The sequence below is a fragment of the Acomys minous genome (assembly GCF_964271855.1).
Source record: "Acomys minous genome assembly, chromosome: 2".
Lineage (NCBI taxonomy): Eukaryota > Metazoa > Chordata > Mammalia > Rodentia > Muridae > Acomys > Acomys minous.
The window spans coordinates 144369514-144390330 of record NC_140484.1 but is presented as its reverse complement, the minus strand read 5'-3'; the positions used below and the strand labels follow the sequence as shown (position 1 = coordinate 144390330).

Genomic DNA, 20817 nt, shown 5'->3' with positions numbered 1-20817 from the left:
TCAGGCGTGGTGGCGCACGCCTTTAATCCCAGCACTTGGGAGGCAGAGGCAGGTGGATCGCTGTGAGTTTGAGGCCAGCCTGGTCTACAAAGTGAGTCCAGGATGGCCTCAGATAACACAGAGAGACCTTGTCTCAAAAAAAAAATTAAAATTAAAATTAAAAAATAAATTAAAAAAATTTAAAATCTGAAGTCTTTTAAAGACCCTACAGAATCCTATGTTATCTGTCACCTTCACCTCTGACCTCACCAGTGTCTTCCACATCACTCATTCTGGGTCTCCCTGCCAATTCACAGACCACAATGGAGAAAACTATGTCCCATAGAGCCGAGTCTCTCTTGCCAGTGAGTTGTGAGAGGGAAACAGGTGGAGAGGAGCCCTACATCACAAGGGCCTTAAGCATAAACCAGAAGCAATACAAAACTCAGTATCAGCCAGGATTTTACATGTAGATGTATAAAGATCTGAGGAGGGTTAAACCATTACTGCCTGTGTCTGAGCAAAGAATTAAGAAATAAGGAATGTACCCATTTTCCTTGTTAAATAGGACATGGTTATGTTCAGCGTCTTTCCGTTTAGAAGTGCCTAATGAACTCCTTACAGATGTCTTGATGTGCAGTACTCTGAGTAGAAGAAGAAGTGGGCAGTAGAGTAACTACTACTGATTTTTCTTGAAGCCAAGCGAGGGATACAAAAGACTTCATTATACTATAAGATGCTTAAGTTTTTTATGTGCCTCCAAAATGGAAGGGTCTACCATATCAAGCACGAAAGCCAAAGAATGGCTCATAGATCTCTGGTAAATGTCAGAGGCCACTGTGAAAAGCATGGCATGGTGGCTTCTGCTGTGTGCTTGGAAACCATCACAGGTCTACCATAGTTTATTACTGTGACCTTAAATCTCACCTCTCCATGCCTTTATCTCCTCAAATGTGGGTATCTTCTTATGGCTTGGTCATGAATATTAAGTCAATTTGCAGGCATATAACAATTTATTAGAACATCAAATAATACTAAACACTCGAGTATCTGTCATTATAATTATTACTATTATCATTATTACATAGGAAGACAAGGTGAAATGGACCACCACAGACTCAAAACAAATGTATCCAAAATATGTTTTAATCTTGATGAAGTTCACAAATGGTACACTTTTGACATTTCCTTAAATAAGTGCACAACCATGTTCTGAGACATAAAGGCATTAGCAACCCATCTACCGTAAGTCCCCAGAGGCCACAAGAGGCAGTGATTTCACATCTCCCTAAGGCTCAACAGAGCTGCCACCATCAGCTGGATGGCTCTTGGAGAACCTGTGTGGCTTGCTGCTGGGGAAGCCAGTGGGAGACACCTTCACATTGACTGGCCACAGACTTAGTATAAAATGATGCAAACGAATACATAATTAACTCATCTATACCCACTTTCTTCCCTCTCAAGAAACAATGGTGCTTTTCTCCAGTATCTATCAGGATGCAAATGTATGCATTGTCCATGGGACCTTCTCACCAGGTTGTTGTTAATAAAAATTAATAGGCGTGGTGAGTTCAGCTTTATGTGACCTGAGGTGAAGAAAGACAAAAAGAAAAAGAAAAGAAAGAAAGAAGGAAGGAAGAGGCAAAAGGAGAGGGGGAAGAGAGGAAAGGAATAAAATAAGGGGAAGAAGGACACAGACATGTGAGTAACCACTGTCATCCCCATCAGCGCAAATTTACACAAGCGGTCCTCCACTAAGCAGCGTCCATGAAGTCTGAACACAGAGCAGGAGGAGGCTTAGAACGCTGTCCCCATTAGTCCCAGAAGTGGTGATGGGTGTCCTGGAGACTCCGCAATCTATATACTGAGCTGGAAGCCAGCCTGGGCTACTTGAAAGTGTTTCAAAAGCGAAAAAGATACGAAAGGTACTGGTAGTGATGCGCTCACAGCCTTCTGATCTGAACTGGGGGACGACAACCGAGAGCAGAGCCCTGCAGGGGCTGGACCCGTCGTGAGGCTCGGCACTGGGTAAGGTTTGCAGGCCCCTCACTTTCCAGTCCACGCAGCATCTCTCCTCCTTGCTGTTCTCAGCAGCAAGGCACTGCTTCTCTGTAATCTCTCCTACCATACCGATTTCATCTTCAAATTCAGTTTGAGCGGGGACTCACTACCTCAGGAAGAAGACTAGTATTAAAAGATAGGGGACCCTACCACTGCCTCTTCGCTCCCAGATCCTCCCTCTCCCAACCCAGCATACAAAATCACCTTCTTCCTGGGCCCACTGCTCACTCAGGCCTGAAGGTCCCTGCGGCGCCGGCCGAAGGCTTTGGAGCCCACATTGGTGGGCACAAAGTTGTCCTTCACCACACCTCCCGATCTGCTCAGCAAGCCTGCCAGCCGATGCGTCACACAGGTGGCGGTGTTGCAGGATCTCTTTTGTGCAACGTTACTGATGTTCAGGATGGCAAAGGAAGAAAAGTCTTGTCAGTGAAGGCTGGGAGTTCTTGCCCACTGGGAACTCCACAAGGCGAGCTGCGCCCCCTTGACATGCCACTTAGCAGTAAGTGTTTTCTCCTAAGTGCGTTTATCAGAGCTGTTCAGGGAAATGACCTGAGTCTTTGCCAGAAACTCTTCCCCAAACCATCACTGAATTTAAAAACAAAAACAAAACAAACAAACAAACAAACAAACAGAACCCTTCTTACCTTGCTGAGGCTAAGGCCAGCATTTGCAGCATCATCTGGGACATGCTTATCTGATGCTTAGCTGCTTGCTGTGGGTACCACATCACAGAGACGCCCATCGAGGCCCCTGCCCAGCTCCCATGAAGCTAAGGCTACGTCCTAGGCCCCTGGCCATTGATAAGCTTCAGATGTGGACCAAAGCAATGATCCCTACAACTTTGGTTCTTCTAGAAAAATAAGTGAGGTGTGTGGAATGTGACTATGTCAGTATTCAGGAGCAGGGGATGGAAGGGCTCCAGAAGGCTCCCTCACTGTGCCTCCCTCAAGTATAATCTATGATTTCGGTTCCCTCCCTTTCCACTCTGAGGCACTCTCAGCCATACCAAAGCTGCTATTGCCAACTTACAGAACAGACACAGACGGATGCACGTGCCTGAAGTTCCATACCAGAGAAGGTAGGAAGGGACACTGCTCAGATCCTGTACCTACGCCGTGCATGTATTTAGATTCACATACCACTTAGATCTGATACTGCAGGGAAAAGACACGCCCAGGGGCTGACCTCATAGGCAGTCAGCAGGTTAGACCCGGCAGGGGGACCAGAAGCTGGGGCAGGGAATGGTGGACCGAGACTCCGCTGGGAAGGTTTGGGGTTGCCCTAGGTAGGCCAGGACAGTGTGGGGGAAGGGACAGGAAAGGGTGGCTTTTTCTGGCACTCCGTGTGCCATTCATCTTTCATGTTGTCAGAGGTCTCTCAGGGTGGATGCAGGTCAGCACATGCTTTTCCTTGGGTGGTGCTGGAGCCAGGCCACGGCTGGTCTGGTTCCAGGACTGGGATGCACAGGCAGCTGACCCTGTAATGACGTGCATACCTCTACAGGTGCCCCAGACCTTCCTCACACACTGTTCTCCCTGTCCCGCACCCCTCTTATCCTTACGTACTCCCCTTGTAAGTGTGAAAGGAAGGCTCCTTGCCAGCTGAAAGAACAAGGAATGCCTGAAGCTGTAAAGATGTCCTGGTATCCTAGCCCTTCCTCTGGCATCACACGTACCTGTCCTACTTCAGCCAGTGCAGCGATGCGTTCCCATGGGCGTAAGTCCAGCCCCCACAGTGAGTGACGCTACATCTCATTTCCCAAGAGTTTTTAGGAGAAAACAACATTTTAATGTGTCTAACCAGTGTGGGTCTCTGGCGGCACTGGAACCTCTGTCTTCCATGGAGCCTGGGACAGTCAGCTTAGTCCCTTGGACTGCTGGCCAGTGTTTCTCTGCCTCTCTGGAATAGGTTCTCTGGAATATATGGGGCCAGGTGGCCCAAGAGCCTTACCTGGAGCCCTCAGTCTCCTGCTCCTTCCGCTCCAGCTTTCTGGCCTTTGTCTGCTCGTAGGCCTGTATCAGTACGGACAGCAGGAGGTGCTCTTTCCCTTCGCTGAGGGTGGCCAGGTCTAGGCTGTTCTCCAAAGCTGACCTGTGGAGGTAGCAAACCCAGGGCAGGGTCTGATTGCCAGGGAAGCAGCCAAGCTTCCCAATCCTGGCTTTTTCCCTAAGGGCATTGTGGTCGGGTCATGAGGCCAGTGCCCACACGAGGGCGCTGACTTACCAATAACTGCGATGCGGTTAGGTAACAGAGCCACAGAGTTGACCCGTCCCAAGGGCCGCAGGAGGGGAGTCAAGCTGTACCCCTGATTTAGGCTAATTTACCTGAAAGGTGTGGCCTGAAGACTGTTGGCCAAGCACAGGACCCATATGCTGCTGAGAGCCAGACAGGAAAAGAATTTCCAGAAGCCCATGGTGTCTCTGTGAGAGAGAGAGAGAGAGAGAGAGAGAGAGAGAGAGAGAGAGAGAGAGAGAGAGAGAGAGAGAGGGAATGGTCCAATTGCACAGTGACTATAGACCCTAGTTCCAGCCCTGCTCCTGCCACAACTGCCCTGATAACTTTTCCTTCACCTCCCCATCACTGTTCCCTTGTTTGCAGAGGGCTGTTGGGGGATCTCAAGATACAGTGTAGTGAGGAATGAGTGGGGGAGGGTAGATGTGGATTGCATTTTCCATTCTGTGAAAGAGCAGGGAGGAGCTACAGGCATTCATTTGCACCCAGCTTGCAGCAGCACATACACCTGCTGTGTGTGCCCCCTTTTGCTCTCATCTGGGAAGAAGCCAAGAACCACTCAGAGCACCCGAAGTGGTCTCGCTGTCCCACAGCTTTGGACTTCTCACAGGCTGAAATTTTTCGAACCATCTTTTCTGAGAGGTTATCCTGGGGAGGCTGGAACGGTAGCTTGGAACTAATCTCTCCCTCTATCTGCAGAGTTGGGAGAATATTTTGAGTCCCGGTTAAACTGTCTCAGAACCACAAAAAGTGCAGTTTCGCAGCTGGCACTGAATGACTCCTCTCCAAGTGCAGCCCCAGACGCTTGCTGAAGACCCTAGGGCGCTAATGGCTGGGAACACCCGGGAGAAACGATTGGCGCTCTCTAACCCTGGATCCAGGACCTCCCATCCCCAAATTAGACAGGGAGCGGCAAGACCACACGCCCCCAAGTAGGAGCCACAGACTCGCCTGGGGTCGGGGTGAGGGTGGGGGTGGGGTGGAGGTGGGCGTGGCTCCCAGCTTCCAGCGCTGCTGCATAGTCCTAAGGGCGAGCTCTAGGGTCTCACTCCAGTTAGGAGAAACCGTCAGGACCAGGACCGCACTTTCTGACTAGAGCACCAGCTGCAGGAAGGTGGAAATGGATGTAGACTGAAGAAGCTGCCAGCAAAGGGAGCCTGGGTGCGGTGGCGGCGCCTGTAATCCTCAGGACCAACCTGAGCTATACAGTGCGTTCCAGACCAACCTGGACTACAGTGTGAAACACTGCGCCAAAAAAAAAAATAATAATAATAAAGGAAATAAACTAGTGCAGAGTGAGCTGAATGAGTTAAAAAGTTAAGTTTCTCACCTGGTAACCCGAGTGTTGGCACAGCAAGAGCGAAGTGTCTACTCGAGACGAGCGCACTGGGCTGCAGAAGCCTTGTCCCCCGAGCTCTGTTCTCTTATTCTCTGATCTTGAGGGGGGGGGGGCGTCCGCAATAGGGCTCTCCACCAATCAGAGCTCTGACCGAGCTTCCATAGCGTCATAGCTGGAGCTACCTACAATTCTGCAGGAGGGAGGCGAGCAGTCCGCTCCTTGTCTTTGAGGTCATTTCTGAGGAACGGGGTGGGGGAGAGGTAAGGAGACAGAGAGGGTGGATTCATGCAGAATATGTGAGCAAACCGGGGAGAGTCTGGCGTCACGAACTCTTCAATGCCTGACCTGGAGCCTACAACCTTTTGCTACCCACTCCAATGGGTTCCTGAACCTCGTGCCGGCTGTACTCACAGGCAGGGTGAGCACTCCTGGGTTCTAAGAGGACTTCACTAGATACAGCCAGGAAGATGACTGTCAGGGCCCTAGGGTGCTTCTGGCATGCCTGCCCCCACCCAATACTCCGGCAGTCCTTCACATCGCTCACCTAAAAAGGGGTAGAAACTAGTGAGTATTGGAGAGCAGGCTATGAGACTGCACAGGAGACTGAACATCCTCCTCCCGCTCCAGACCCTCCAAATTCTGCGCTATAGCTTTTGCATCCTCCATCCAAGTCCAGGACCCCACACTGCCAAAGCAGCGCTGCTGTAGGTTCACACACCTACCTGCGCCCACAGCGCATTTGCCAAGCTGATGGCTGATGCTCCCTGTTTCCAGGTCTCCGCTTCCTCCCCTCCCTTTTCCTGCCCTCACATCTCCACCTCCCGACTCTGTAAAGCTTGAGAGCTGAGCCAGGGCCCTGCACCCGCCACCTAAGCAGACCGCAGCAACCCTGGGGCCAGCAGGGGACTTTCACACTCTCTCAGCTGTAACATCCCTAAATTCAAGCTGGCACAGCCACTGAGGAACACCCAGGCTCACTTGCCTTCAGCAACAAGCTGTATGCTCCCACTTACCCAAATCTACTGAGCTCTGGCAAACAAACAAACAAACAAACAAAAAAACAAAAAACAACCCAACCCCTCAGAAACAGGTATGAACTTTGTGCACACCGAACAGACACAGGGCCACTCTGCCCCAACCACGGACATCCATAAACGCACACCCAAGCTAAGGAACTAAGTATCTCCTGTTTTCCTGAGCTCCCCACACCCCATGTTCAGTTTCTGGGAAACAGAAAAGAGCTCAGGGTTTGTCCAGGGCCTCTGAGTCATTTTTGTGTATCAGGTCCTAGTTGTTTGAGCAAGGGCAGAGGACACCCCCTACCCCCCACCCCCGCAAAAAGCCTCAACTGGGAAATTCCCACTAGCCTCTAATCCTCATAAACAATGCAGTAAGACAGAATGGGAGGCAGTTCCCGAGGAAGCCAGGTATAGATCAAAGTTGCCCCTGGCAGAGGCTCAGGATAGTTTTATAATGAATGCCCCCACAGGGCACCCTAGCAATCTCCCTAAAGGATGCTCTTCATGAAAGCAACTTGAGTGCTCAACACAGCCCCCAGCCTGATGCTGACTAACTAGGGTAGAATGTGCAGTAGTTTCTATAAAGGCATCCAACGGCCCTGACCACCAACAAAAATAACTACACCCAGTTTAGCAAGTTGGTTATCTTCTTGGGAGCCCCACAGGACTGGTTATTTTACCTCTGTGCACCCAGAATTATTTGACCTGATTTTTTTTTTCCCTTTCCTTTCCTTACTCAGTGATAGGTGCATAAAATATGCAGAACAAACTGCAGAGGTTAGAAAGAGTGAAACAGTGAACCGATGAACACTTCTAGAGGTCATTAGCCTAGAGTCAGACAATTAATTCCCAGCCAAATTAAAGTGGACCATTGACCCAATTTAGAGCCACACTGGGGGAAGCACACATTGCCAATCTAGAGACATACATTTTTTTATTTAATCAGAGGAATGGGTGTACTGGTGGAACTTTCTGGAATGGAATGCCAGAGGCAGTACAAAAGGCATCTCCTCAGGAGAGTCCACCAGCTTGAAAAGCAGAACAAGGCATTCTCTCTACCCAGATTGGAATCATATTAGTGAATGAACAAGAAGAAAAGTCAATAAGGTAATTACCTTTCTAAATGGAGGAAATTGCATTCCAGTTTCCCTGGAACTGGCTCTGTCTCCCACCAACCTAACTAGCATAAAGAACACTTTCCTAGGAACATATCTGGCTTTAAAAAAAAAATCTCCTCCATATTTTGATAATTACCTTAAATGTTTCATAAACCATTAGTTTTAAACACTGGGAAAGTTTTTAAGATTGAGAAGGCCTGTCTTGAATTTTTAGAGAAATACGAACTTGTGCCATCTGGCTTTGGAAGTTTTGCAAATGTATCTGTGAAGATTAGTCTCTAGTCAACTTGACCAGATTTACAATCCGGTGAGATCAAATGCCTAGACATCTCTGTGGCAGATTTTTCTAGATTAGCGTGGTTGAAGAAGGAAAGGCCACCTCTAACGTGGGTGGCACTGTTTCAGAGGCTGAGTCCCCAGTCCTCAAAGGGAGCAGCGTGCCAGCATTGCATAACACGGTGCATTCATCTCTCTGCCTCCTGACTGCCTCAAGCTCCTCCATGAAGGGAAAGGTAAGCCAGGACTAACCTCCTCTCTTCAGGTGTTTTTCGTCAAGTGGCAACAGGAAGAACAACTAATATCTTAATTAGGTGTTTTCTTAAAAATTTTTCCTAGAATAAATATTCCATACCAGGTTTCCTCCAGCCAACGTACGTTTATTGAGACCCTACAATGTTCAGGGCGTTTTGTCTTAGGCGCAGGGATTCACAGTGAATGCAAGAAAAATTCCTGTCCTACCAGCCTTGTATCACAGTGGCAGAATTAATCAGTATACACCCTATTTCCCAAATAGAAGCAATCCTACTGTAACAGTAATGCCTGTGTCAGTGGATGTCTGAGGTATGTGTCGCTGATGCAACATAAACACTGCCCTAGCTCAGCCAGGCAGTGCAGTGTGGCTGCACCGACCAGACCAGTCGCTCCTCCCATTTGCCCCATTCTTTCTTTGCCTTGTTTGTTCCTCTTCCTTGGATCCCATTTGCCCCTCATCCATTTACTCCGTCACTTTGATGAAACCTGTTCACTATTATGGATTAACAGTGGCTCTTTGGGGATAAATTCTAGACAAGAAATCATTTCACTGCACATTTCAAAACTGCTCTCCACTATCTTCTGCGGACCTCCACCCTCTCTCCTCACTGGTGTTCTGAAGAATCACTATGATGTGCTTTGGTGAGGTGCATCATTTATTATCTGAGTATCAGGAAGCGTGTGCAATCTGAAGTTCCTGCCTTCACTAGAACAATTTCTTGGTATTTTTAGTGTCTCTCTCTGTCTCTGTCTCTGTCTCTGTCTCTGTCTGTGTCTGTCTGTCTGTCTGTCTGTCTGTCTGTCTGTCTGTCTCTCTCTCTCTCTCTGTGTGTGTGTGTGTGTGTGTGTGTGTGTGTATGTGTGTGTGTGTATGTGTGTGTGTGTGTGTGTGTGTGTCCCAGTCTGTCTGCCTGCCTCCCTGTCTGTCCCAACTTTGAGAGGGATTTCTGAGTTTAAGTGTATACTTTGTAAACTCTTTTAATCATAGTTTTAATTTTCGAAAGCCTCTATTTACCTCATAATATTTCTGTTTATAGGTTTAAAAACAAACAACCAGACAAAAAAACAGGTTCAGTGTATCCTAGCTTCTGAGAGTAACAGAAGCGGTTGTTAGGGCCGATCCCTGCATCTCCAGCCCTTTTTCTCTGCTGATTCAGATGTAAGGGAGCAGTGAGGTCCTCAGCTGTGAGAGCAGCAGAGTTGTTTGTATGTGGACTTGAGTTTAGAGTTACCAGATGGTGATTTTGACATGTTACTGGGTAAAACCTTACACTACCAGCTGCTGCAGGTGTTCTGCCTAGATTTCCTGATCACTCTTTAAGAGGGGTCTCCTAGCTTCTTGTATGGGCAGCAAGGTAGAGGTCAGAATGGGGGGAGGGGTTAGCTGAAAAGAAAAGGGAGTTGGGAGTCTACGGCTTGCTATAGTAATCTCCAGTCATTTCTAGGACCCAGGAGAAGTGAGAAAACGCTGGAGTCTAACTGTGAGCAGCCTCCTCCTTCAGCTTCGTCCTCCACCTTACCCTGTCCCCAGAATTGCAATCACTTTCCTCTTGGCCCCTTGTGTAACTGCCAACTGCTCCAAGCTCTGAGCTTTTGTTTTGTTTTTGTTTTTCTTCTTCTTCATGTCTTTCCTTACTGCACAGGATTTACAGCAGGAACATGCATTTTGACATAGTTTCCTTTTTCCAAACGAGGTGAGAAGGCGAGCCTAGTGGCAGGAGGCACACTCCGCCTCAGCTGGTGGCTACTGTTCATCGCAAGCCTCTCCCCAAGCCCAGAGAAATGAAGATGCCACCATCAAACTACCACATAAATATTCTGGAGAACATTTTTAGATTTCTCTGTGTCTGCCAGAGAATGAGCAAAGCACAGTGGCGCAGACCCAAGGCTGGTCGCTCTGAGAGGCCAGTGACGTCAGGAAGTCCTCAGGTTAGCTCCTCTGAGATGATTGAAATTTTTTTCTTGGCCCAGACTCTCAGGACCCAAAGTGACTTCTCCCTCTCTCGGTCTGGTCTGCAGCACTGCCCCACAATGCAGAGAAGGTAGAAACACAGGCCCTTTTATTTCCTTGTCACTCTGATTACAGTAGAATCCTCAGTGCTCTCGGGCCCTGGGAGGTTTCGTCGAGGTAAATTCCCAGGGTTGCAGATGGGCAGTTTCTTAATGTTCTCTGGATGGTTCCCAGGCACCGCCAACGGAACATTCCCACAGAGCGCTGTGACCTGACCCCGCGATGCAGCCTGTTCACCCCACACTTCTGACTGCTCTGCTGTGGGACTCCTGCCTCATCACTTCCTTCCTCGCAGAATCTCAAAAAGGTGGGTTTTGAGTCTTGACAGTTTCTTCTTGTCACTGCCAGTGCATTTGCCTCTACCCACAATTCAAATCTAGGTTACTTTTCACCTACTAATTCAGCACCAGGCAGAGAATAGTAGGATCCTGTTCAACAACAGTGACCAGAACAAGTCAAAAGTGAGGAGCGATATGGGATGCTACTAAGAGCCTCCTCCTGCACAGGACTCTAAATAGAAGCCCCTCCACTGCCCTGCTGCTGTCTCTCCTAGTCCCCTGCTGTGAGCTATATGAAGGAGGGTTTTAAGGAGGGACCACTTCAACTACTTCTTTCAGTGTTTCTAAGATGTTAACTAAGAGACTAGCCGCTAGACAGACTCCCTGGTAGACAGGCGGAGAGGGAGAGGAGCTCTGGCTAGGTGACAAAGATGAACTTCCAAGGCAGCCTGTTGCTTCCTCACCCTCCCCACTTGACACCAAAGCCTGGAAACAAAACAAAGGCCTTGTGGCCTTTTCTCCTACTCGTAGGTCCCCTACAGATGGGCCGGCATGAGTTCAAGGCCTGATCAGGACATGCCTACACAACAGCCAGTCAACCATCCTATCTTACTTCAAACTGACCAGCCCTAAACCAGGAGAGGAAGACTCTTCAGAGACTTAAAAAATCCCCAGCCCTCTAGAAGCAAAGGAATCTCAGCTTCCCAAGACCCCTCTTGGCTTCAGCTTCAGAGTGTCTTCTCCTCTGTGCCTATTGCATGTGTGAGTTTATTTGCCCCATAAAAGATCCTCTTCAACTGCTGGCTCCACCTGCCCCTGGCTTCTGTGCTCTAGCTTTCTTCTCTGCTCCCTGCTGAGCTCAGGATTTTTCCTGCTGTCTAATTCTTCAACTGGCAGAGAGAATGAATCTAATCAAGACCCCCTAGACAGTAACGGAAGCCTTAGGCAAGCCGGGAGTACAACGCACCTTCACAACACTGCTGCCAACAGACTTTCTTGAGCTAAGGCAGTGTTCTGGACCCAGCCCAGCAGCCACTAGTCATGTGTCACTCTTTATCACGTAGCACAAAAGTAAGTCATGGCATGTGGCTGATGGCTAGCTTAATGGGCAGTGTAGTTCTTTCTACGGCATAGAGTTAGATACTCACACCACACAGTGACTACCTGGTACTCAAAGACTGCCTCCCACATCTGTTAGCAAGAAACCACAGGCAAATCATTGAAACTTTTTGTAATTCTTGATCTTCCTTTATCAGCCTGTTTCATAAGGCAGGCATGGAGATCAGATTAGGTACAAAGCGCTTACGATAGAGCACTGCACGCAGCAAGCACTGTGCAAATGCTAATCATTGCCTTACTTTGCATTTCTCTAATAGCAAACCCAGAGACAAGAATTTGGAGGCCAACCATTTGCATGGGAAGTTGCACCAGCAAGGGTAGGAGGAAGTAAGACGCAGCAAGAAGGTAGGCATTACAGAGCAGTAATGAACAGATCACTACTGTGGGCAATTGGTGCTTAATCCCCAGGACTTCCCCTGGGCCACAGTAAAGAGTGTGTCTCAGATTTGCTCCACCCATGGAATAAACTATTTATCTACTAATTCCTGCCCCGCATATTTACCCATCCTACTTGGCCAACCTCATGTGGCCAGAGAAAAATCCCCTGGCAGGTAGTTTAGGTGCTTTTAGGATGAGCTTGTTTCAAGGGGCAGTTGTAAACACTGGCAGAGCACCAAGAGAGTCTGCCATGGCTTATAGCCGGCCACGACTGGCTCACATTACAGCTAGGCAGGATTAATCTCCCATGCATAAAACGCTGTGAAATGTGAGCCACTAGACTCGTGATGGGCCGCAGTGGCTTCTTTCCAATATCAGGCCTCTTACTCCTAGACCCAGTTCCCTTCAGAACCTCTTGGATCAGCAAGCAAATACACAGAAACATTAAGGCTTTTTATTCTCTCACAACACAAATCAAACCTACAGAGAGGCCTTTGTTCCGAGGCAAATAGAAAGGACATACTGTTCCGATACCTAATCAGGGTGGGTATCTGCGGTGCTATTCCCTGTTGGCTCTCTCTGCCCAATGCTTGTGAGCTCCTGCACTGTGCCTGCTGCCTGCTGCCATGTTCCTCAACATGACCGTGGACACTAATTGTAACCCCAAATAAACTCTCATGTACTTTGCTTTGGACATGTAATCTTATCATAGCAACAGGAAAGTAAATAAGGCAGATTGCCAATCCTAATTTATTGGCATTCATGAATCAATCTGTTACTTTTTTTTTTAATTAGAACCTATTTTCTCAAGCCTATCATTTTAGAAGCTTTCCTTTGGCCAAGAAATATAATTATAATTGGGTTTGTTTAGTGTGTATCTTCTTTAATGGGTTATCTTCCTTCAGGTTAAAATTACGGGGTTTTTTTTTTTCCTTTGAGTGAGAATTAAGTCTTCACAAGTACCACTAGAAGAATGGATGCATGCATACGTGTGGCCATCCATAACGCATTTAACATTGTGTCAAGAGGATACATATTGAATGTAACAGAACATCCTAAGCTCATTTAAATAAGGCAAGAGTGTGTATAAGGTATCGGGTGGTATTTTACTCTAGTGCTATTTTGTCAGCATAGTGAGAATGGGAAATTGTAAAAGAGGCAAAAATGGTCACATTTCTGAGACTTGAAAATCTAATATCAAGCTCGAAGAGGCCCCTCTTACTGAGTCATCAGACCGCAGAAGGAAGAACGCAACCTAACCAACCACCGCCTTTACAAGGAATATAGTCCTGCTAATAAAGAAAGTGCCCTCTCTTGGCAGCAGGATTGGGCTAGAGAGATGGCTAAGCAGGTAAAGGCCCCTGCCTTCAAGTCTGACAACCTGAGTTCAGTTTCCAGGACTCATAGGATGGAAGGAAAGACCTAATTCTTTTAGGTGTCCTCTGACCTCCACACTCACACCAAGGCACACATACATATATGTATGTACACACACACACACACACACACGGCATAAATGTAATTTTTTTAAAGGTGTCATGACCTAATTACCTCTTAGTCACTCTACCTTTTAACACCACATCAATGACAAGCCCTGAATCTTATATGAGGCATATTCAAACTATGGCAGTTTCCTTATAGCAATCAGGTCTGGATGCTGAATAGCCAGGAATAATGCATTCAGGACAAACCAACCTCATTATGAAAATGCTCTAGTAGGAAGTCCTCAGTCAGTCATCTAGGGCAAGTTCAGCCCTCAGTAACTCTTGGATGCACAGAACCTCCGGCCTCCTGTGATATAACTGCCATCATCAAGTGATCACTTCCTCCTTCAAGAACGACTCTGACTATAAAATTCTACATTTTTACCCATGACTCTAGCTGGAATTAAAGGGAAAAAATACTCTAGTAAATAATGTTTTAGGTTTTCTAGTCTTCATAAAAAGGCTTCTGCGATACTTTTGGATGTATATTGAACATGTCACATGCTCTTCACTTGGATGTTTAATGATTATCTCTAAACAAATCCTAAAAAGAATTTATTTTTTTCTATCCAGATTTGCTCTTGACTTCTAAATCTTCTCCTATAACACCACTGATATTTCCTCTCCCTTCATCTATATCTGCTCCATTAGGAGACCCTCATAACTCCACTCTTTTCCTCCCTTAAACACATCCCACATCCCTGCTTTTTCCTCATCTCTACTCGGGACCCAGATTAAGCCAGCATCTTAGCCACTGTTCTATTGCTATGAAGCCACAGCATGGCCAAGGCAATGCTTATGAAAAATAGCATTTAACTGGTGGTTTTCTTACAGCTTTAGAGGTTTAGTCCAATTATCTTCATGGTGAGGGGGATGGAGGCATGCAGGCAGGTGATGGGGCGGTAGCTGAGCACTAGGTCCTGATCCGTGGGGGTATGGGGGAGGGGAGGGAAGAAAGGGAGTGGGAGGGAGGAGAGAGACTGAGCCTGACATGGGCTTTTTAAACCTCAAAGCCTAACTCTGAGTGACATGCTTCCTCCGTCGAGGCCACACCTCCTAATGATTCTAATCCTTCTCAAGTAGTGTCACTCCCTGATGAACAAGCAGTCAAACATATGAGCCTATGAGAGCAATTCTTATTCAAGCCACCAAAGCCATCGTCACCTTCTTCTACGTATTCAACTCCAGTAGTTTCCTAACTAGTGTCCTGGCTTTGGCTACTTCATTTTCCACATAACTCTCAGAGGGATCATTTAAAAATATACATTATGTTGGGTCACTTCTATTTTGACATTTTTTTTACACAGTTAGGATAAGAATATACTTTCTCATAGCTTTTAAGACCTATGCTCTCTAGCTCTGTTGGGGTACATTGTGTGAAGATGTGCCTTTGTATAGTCGATCTTTGATTGCTAAACCGGCACAGAGCTAAGTGCTAGCCTACCAGCTAGGTCTCAGTATTGCTTTTCCTGTAGCCCATCACTGGTCTTATATTTTGTAAACACTTGTCCATCCTTCTTCACTTGCCTATTGAGCGTAAAAAAGATTTGACAGCCAATAGCTGAGCAGGAAGTGGAGGGAGAGAACGGGTCTCCGGAAGAAGAAAGCAGAGGCAGGAAATCTGCCAGTGGGACACAGAGGTGAACGGACAGACATGAACAGGAGAGTTGTCTTCAATATCTTCATGAGGTCAGAATATTCCCTTTCCAGGACTCACTGGTCCTCAGTGCTATTCCTAACAGGTAGTTTGTTCCTCCGGCAGAAAGTAAATGCTCTTTCTGAGAGCATCCTTCTTATTCCCCAGAACAGTGCCCATCTGAAGGCAGATGGAAACACACATGAGTTTCACCTGAGTGCAACAACAGGCAGGACCAAAGACTGCGCACACAAGCCAGAGCCTAGACTTGAAAGCATGAAAGGTTTGAGCTGAGTGTTGTCTGTACTGTACTGGCTGGCTCTAGCTTGCATATGGACCACCCTGGCATCAGGACAGCCACCCAGTAAAGGGATTTCTAAAGGTTATACCGATCTCCGGTCAGCTGCATCTTCTAGCATACAACTCGGTAGAAATAGAAACACAAGGTAAAAGTTTCACACCACAGTATGAGTGATGGCAGCATGAGGTGTCACTGCAGGTTGTTTACTCAAACATCCCCGCATCCCTGCCGCAGCCCCCTTGACCTCAGTGTGCCTTGCCCCCGCTTTGCCTGTGACTCACAAGTACCACGAGGCAAAGTCCAGCAGAGGGCACAGTCTTGGCCTTCCCTTCCCTCTAAAGACCTCCACTGTTCTCCTGCGTCATTTCACAATTGAGCTCCCCAATTAGTCACCGCATCTCTGATCCCTACTTTTCTCTTCCAGCTAAACTCAACCTTCAGCCCACATGATGGAATTGGACAAAATGAGGTAGCCCATTTTCTGTGTGAGTCACTCTGGCTGAGTCTGTTCGGAGAGCACTGTGTGGTGAGCAGCCAGAGCCCAGGAAATGTTTCAGCCATCCAAGAACTGGCAGGCAGCCCAGGAGACACTCACCTGATGATGGACTTGCCGGAAGAGGCTTAGAGGAAATGGTTTCCAACAGCTGTTTCCAACAGCACATCCCTTAGATGTGCACAGCAATGCTGCCCTCAGTTAAAAACACTGTCATCATTCAAACTGCAACGTGAAATCCTTTTACACTGTGCTCACGTTTCTCCAGACCTTCCACGCTGGATATTGAAGACAGGAACTTTCTGTGCACAGGCAACACCTCTAAGCTACTGTTCCACCCAGACAGCACCTATAGCTCAGAGAGAAATGGTTTGCAGACCCTGAAAAGGAAAACACAAGAGGAGATTTCCATAAATCTGTTTCTCTTTGTTGAGAACTTAGAGAAAAGTGGGAAGTGGTTGGAAAAGGGCTGTGTTTTCAAAACACAATTTTTGGTATCCCTAAGAGATTCCTCCATTTATTTCCAGAGAGGTCATCTCTTAGATGCTGTCAGTTGACCAGAGATTGGCAGCCGAGCAAAGATGTTCAGAGAGGTTTCCAATGAATAAAGCCAGAGGAAAGCTGCCAGACTCCTTAGATAAGCAACTTGAAGGATATTTTGGGGATAAAAATAAATCCTTTTTGAAAATGAAAGATGGAGAGTTGCCGTGTATACAAATTGCCCTGTTCTGAACAGCCAGCCAGGGCCAACTCTGCAGACCAATGACATAAGCAGAGCTGTTCTCAGACACGCTGAGTGCTGAGCGGCCTTTTCTAAAGCATCTGCCCCACCCCATGATCATAAGGCTTCCTATATGGTGTTTGTAATTGTTTGCTTTTGTTATATAGGCCTGAAGGACCTCCACTTTGGGTTAAAGGAAATTCTGCAGCAAGATCGAGGAAACCAATCTAAATACAGAAGTTAGTAAAAGAAAATCGGATGTCCAGCCTGATGTCAGAGAGGAGGCTGTTTCCGAAGTTGAGGCCCCCAAGGAGCCAGCCCTGTCAGAAACACAGGAATCACAAGGCCAGGGTCCACTTGAAAGTGAAGTACCTCAAGTAACAGATTATAGCCCTCACTACAGGCACAAACAAAAGGCTGAAGAAGATGCTCCAATTTCATAGAGAGTTTTGGGTGACTCTTCAGGTAGCAAACAGTCTCTGTCATCTTCTCACTTGGAAAACTACTAGCCTGCACTCCCAGCATACTCAGGTAATCAAGTTTATTCCTTCTCAAGTCTCTGATGGAGTTGAAGATCAGGTAGCTTAGTTTTACAATGAAGCTTAGTTGTTTAGGAGTTAAGATGTTTTTAGGTCTAGATAAATGTTTAAAGTTGATAATGACAAGATGTGATGGAGATTGATTTACATTCAGAATTTTAGATGCACCAAGATAGGAAAGATGTTTTCTTCAAGGCTGCCAAATACAAGTAGCCAAAACACTAAGAATGTAACATTTATAAAATTCCTGATTGTGTCATCATTCTTCTTGCTGTAGGTAGTCTATTGTATACATGTGTAACAATAGAAGTATACATGAAAAAATGTTTAAAAACAAAACAAAAATGGATAGTAACTCTAGAGATAAATATAAAACAATAAAGTAAGTTTCCATGTTTAAAAAAAAATTTGAGGGAATCAGAAACTGAAATTTTCTCCTCCCAATATGGAGGGATTAAATGTAGAATTTTGGAGTTCTGACTGGATGGTAGTTAGGAGAAAGGCAGCTAGTCAGTGAAGACAAACATGGAAATTTTGGACTAAGTAGTCAGTCACAGGCGAGTAAGAAAAGGCACTGATTGGACCCATATAAGCCCCTGCACTGCTGGTGGCTAGTTGTAATTGTTGGCAATCAGTGGTCTACAAGGAGAAGCTCTGAGATCCCAGCGGTAGCTGAACAGCTGCCAAGTAGCAGGATGACCGTGGTAGTTTCAAGACCTGAAGATGGTAGGACAGATTGCTTTAAAAAAAAAAAAAGGCTCCCAGACGTGCATGGAACCCCACAGCAAAGCACTTGTCTGGTGTGTACTAGGTCCTACATGAAGTCTGCACAAGAAGAGATAAAGAGAGGACAAGAGGGGAGGGAATGGAGGAGGGAAGGGGAAAGAAGTGATACACCAGCTCTATGAGACAATTCTGCCATGCCAGATTCACAATTAAAAGGGGCAAACAGGAACTACAAGACAGAGACAGAAAGACTTTTTTGTGATCATTAAATAATTCAAGGCCAGGCATGGTGGCACACGCCTTTAATACCAGCACTCGGGAGGCAGAGGCAGGAAGATCGTGAGCTCAAGGCCAGTCAAGGCTACACAGAGAAACCCTGTCTTGAAAAAAAGCAGCAGCAGCAGCAGAAGAAGAAGAAGAAGAAGAAGAAGAAGAAGAAGAAGAAGAAGAAGAAGAAGAAGAAGAAGAAGAAGAAGAAGAAGAAGAAGAAGAAGAATTCCTCTCCCTAACCCTGGCCCCCACAAGCCAAGTGATCCCAAGGACTGAAGGCTTCATGGCCAAATTTTAGGTAACTATGTACATAGTCAGGAGGTTCTTTATGTTTTATAAAATCTTGTTCCGAGTTCCACCACAAATCTCAACTCTTTTGCTTACCAATAAAGTAGTCTTGACTCTGAGCTTGAAAATGTAACACACATGTAACATGTGAGACAGGTAGCTCACAATTTGGCATACTCTTTCCCAGGGAATAGGGCTTCTTTGGTTTTGTTGTTGTTGTTGTTGTTGTTTTGGTTTCTTTTTTTTTTTTTTTTTTGGTTCTTTTAAGTGCATAATTTCTTTTTTAAAATTTTATTAATCTATTCATATTACATCTCTATGGTTATCCCATCCCTTGTATCCTCCCATTCCTCCTTCCCTCCCATTTTCCCCTTACTCCCCTCCCCTATGACTGTGACTGAGGAGGACTTCCTCCCCCTGTATATGCTCATAGGGTATCAAGTCTCTTCCTGATAGCCTGCTATCCTTCTTCTGAGTGTCACCAGGTCTTCCCATCCAGGGGACATGGTCAAATATGGGGCACCAGCGTTCATGTGAAAGTCAGTCCCCATTCTCCACTCAACTGTGGAGAATGTCTTGTCCATTGGCTAGATCTGGGTAGGGGTTTTAAGATTATGGCCTGTATCGTCCTTGGCTGGTGCCATAGTTTGAGCAGGACCCCTGGGCCCAAATCTGCCTATCATAATGTTCTTCTTGTAGGTTTCTAGGACCCTCTGGATCCTTATACTTTGCCATTCCCCAATGCTTCTCTCATCTAGAGTCCCAATAGGATGTCCTCCCCTCTGTCCCTGTTTCCTGGTAAATGAAGACTTTCATGGGACATGCCCCTTGGGCTAGTATGCAGATATAAGTGAGTATATACCATTTGACTCATTCTGCTTCTGGGTTAACTCACTCATTATGATCATTTTTAGTTCAATCCATTTGTCCACAAATTTTGGGAATTCCTTGTTTTTAATAGCTGAGTAGTATTCCATAGTGTAAATGTACCACAGTTTCTTTATCCATCCTTTTATTGAGGGACACTTAGGCTGTTTCCATGATCTGGCTATTATGAATAAGGCTGCTATGAACATGGTTGAGCAAATTTTCTTGTTGTGTGCTGGAGCATCTTCTGGGTATATTCCAAGGAGTGGAATAGCTGGGTCTTGAGGAAGCCCTATTCCCATTTTTCTGAGATAGCACCAGATAGATTTCCAAAGTGGTTGTACTAGTTTGCATTCCCACCAGCAATGAAGGAGTGCTCCTCTCTCTCCATATCCTTGCCAGCATGTGGTTTCGCTTGAATTTTTGATCTTAGCCATTCTGATGGGTGTAAGATGGAAATCTCAGAGTTGCTTTGATTTGCATTTCCCTGATGACTAAGGAGGTTGAGCATTTCTTTAAGTGTTTCTCAGCCATTTGATATTCCTCTGTTGAGAATTCGCTCCTTAGTTCCAAGCCCCGTTTCTCAATTGGTTTATTTGATTTGGTGGTGTTTAATTTCTTGAGTTCTTTATATATATTGGATATTAGACCTTTGTCAGATGTAGGGTTGGTGAAGATCTTTTCCCAGTTTATAGGCTGTAGCTTTGTTCTCTTGACAGTGTCTCCTGCCTTACAGAAGCTTCTCAGCCTCATGAGGTCCCATTTATTAATTGTTGACATTAAGGCCTGGGCTGTTGGTGTTCTGTTCAGGAAGTTATCTCCTGTGCCAATGTGTTCCAGGCTCTTCCCCACTTTTTCTTCTAACTGACTTAGTGTCTCTGGTTTTATGTTGAGGTCTTTGATCCACTTGGATTTGAGTTCTGTGCAAGGTGACAAATATGGGTCCAATTGCATTTTTTTACATGTAGACATCCAGTTAGATCAGCACCATTTTTTTGAAGATGCTATCCTTTTTCCATTGAATGGATTTGGCTTCTTTGTCAAAAATCAAGTGACCATATGTGTGTGGATTCATATCTGGGTCTTCAATTCGATTCCTCTGATCAACCAGCCTGTTGCTGTGCCAGTACCATGCTGTTTTAATTACTGTTGCTTTATAGTACAGCCTGAGATGAGGTATGGAGATTTCTCCAGAGGATCTTTTGTTGTACAAGATTGTTTTAGCTATTCTGGGTTTTTTGTTTTTCCATATGAAGTTCAGAATTGAACTTTCAATGTCTTTAAAAATTGTGTAGGTATTTTGATAGGGACTGCATTGAATCTGTAGATTGCTTTTGGTAAGATGGCCATTTTTACTATGTTAATTCTCCCGATCTATGAGCAAGGAAGATCATTCCATCTTCTCATGTCATCTTCAATCTCTTTCT

At 46.1% G+C, this 20817-nt stretch overlaps 1 protein-coding gene and 1 long non-coding RNA gene across 11 annotated transcripts; one reads left to right on the top strand and one right to left on the bottom strand.

Moving 5' to 3' along the window:
• Positions 1-1111: 1111 nt before the first annotated feature.
• On the bottom strand, positions 1112-6258 carry LOC311589809 (calcitonin gene-related peptide 2-like). 9 transcript variants are annotated; one of them, XM_084768465.1, is made up of 5 exons: positions 6156-6258; positions 5603-5801; positions 4365-4460; positions 3991-4131; positions 1112-2428 (listed from the first exon to the last, which is right to left on the bottom strand). In XM_084768465.1, exons 3-5 carry the CDS (start codon positions 4451-4453, stop codon positions 2269-2271), a joined length of 390 nt encoding a protein of 129 aa, XP_084624591.1. In that variant the 5' UTR covers positions 4454-4460; positions 5603-5801; positions 6156-6258; the 3' UTR covers positions 1112-2268. The 9 variants fall into 9 exon arrangements, with proteins under 9 accessions (XP_084624591.1, XP_084624592.1, XP_084624587.1 ...); XM_084768466.1 differs by lacking the exon at positions 6156-6258 and adding an exon at positions 5322-5376 and having other exon boundaries at positions 5603-5847; XM_084768461.1 differs by lacking the exons at positions 5603-5801; positions 6156-6258 and adding an exon at positions 4781-4971 and having other exon boundaries at positions 1112-2150; positions 2269-2428.
• A 2469-nt stretch (positions 6259-8727) lies between these two features.
• On the top strand, positions 8728-18554 carry LOC311589858. 2 transcript variants are annotated; one of them, XR_014776659.1, is made up of 3 exons: positions 8728-8921; positions 10465-10597; positions 15911-18554. It is a non-coding gene; the product is annotated as an uncharacterized lncRNA (long non-coding RNA). The 2 variants fall into 2 exon arrangements; XR_014776660.1 differs by lacking the exon at positions 8728-8921 and adding an exon at positions 10156-10208.
• The last annotated feature ends 2263 nt before the right edge of the window (positions 18555-20817 follow it).

Excerpts from the sequence above, each read along its gene's own strand:
- LOC311589809 (XM_084768461.1), bottom strand. The coding sequence starts at position 4,902 with ATGGTTCGAAAAATTTCAGCCTGTGAGAAGTCCAAAGCTGTGGGACAG. Across the intron at positions 4,461-4,780 it reads AAAGGGGGCACACACAGCAG|AGACACCATGGGCTTCTGGA; the intron begins GTGTATGTGCTG and ends TCTCTCTCACAG. Across the intron at positions 4,132-4,364 it reads CTTCAGGCCACACCTTTCAG|GTCAGCTTTGGAGAACAGCC; the intron begins GTAAATTAGCCT and ends CTACCTCCACAG.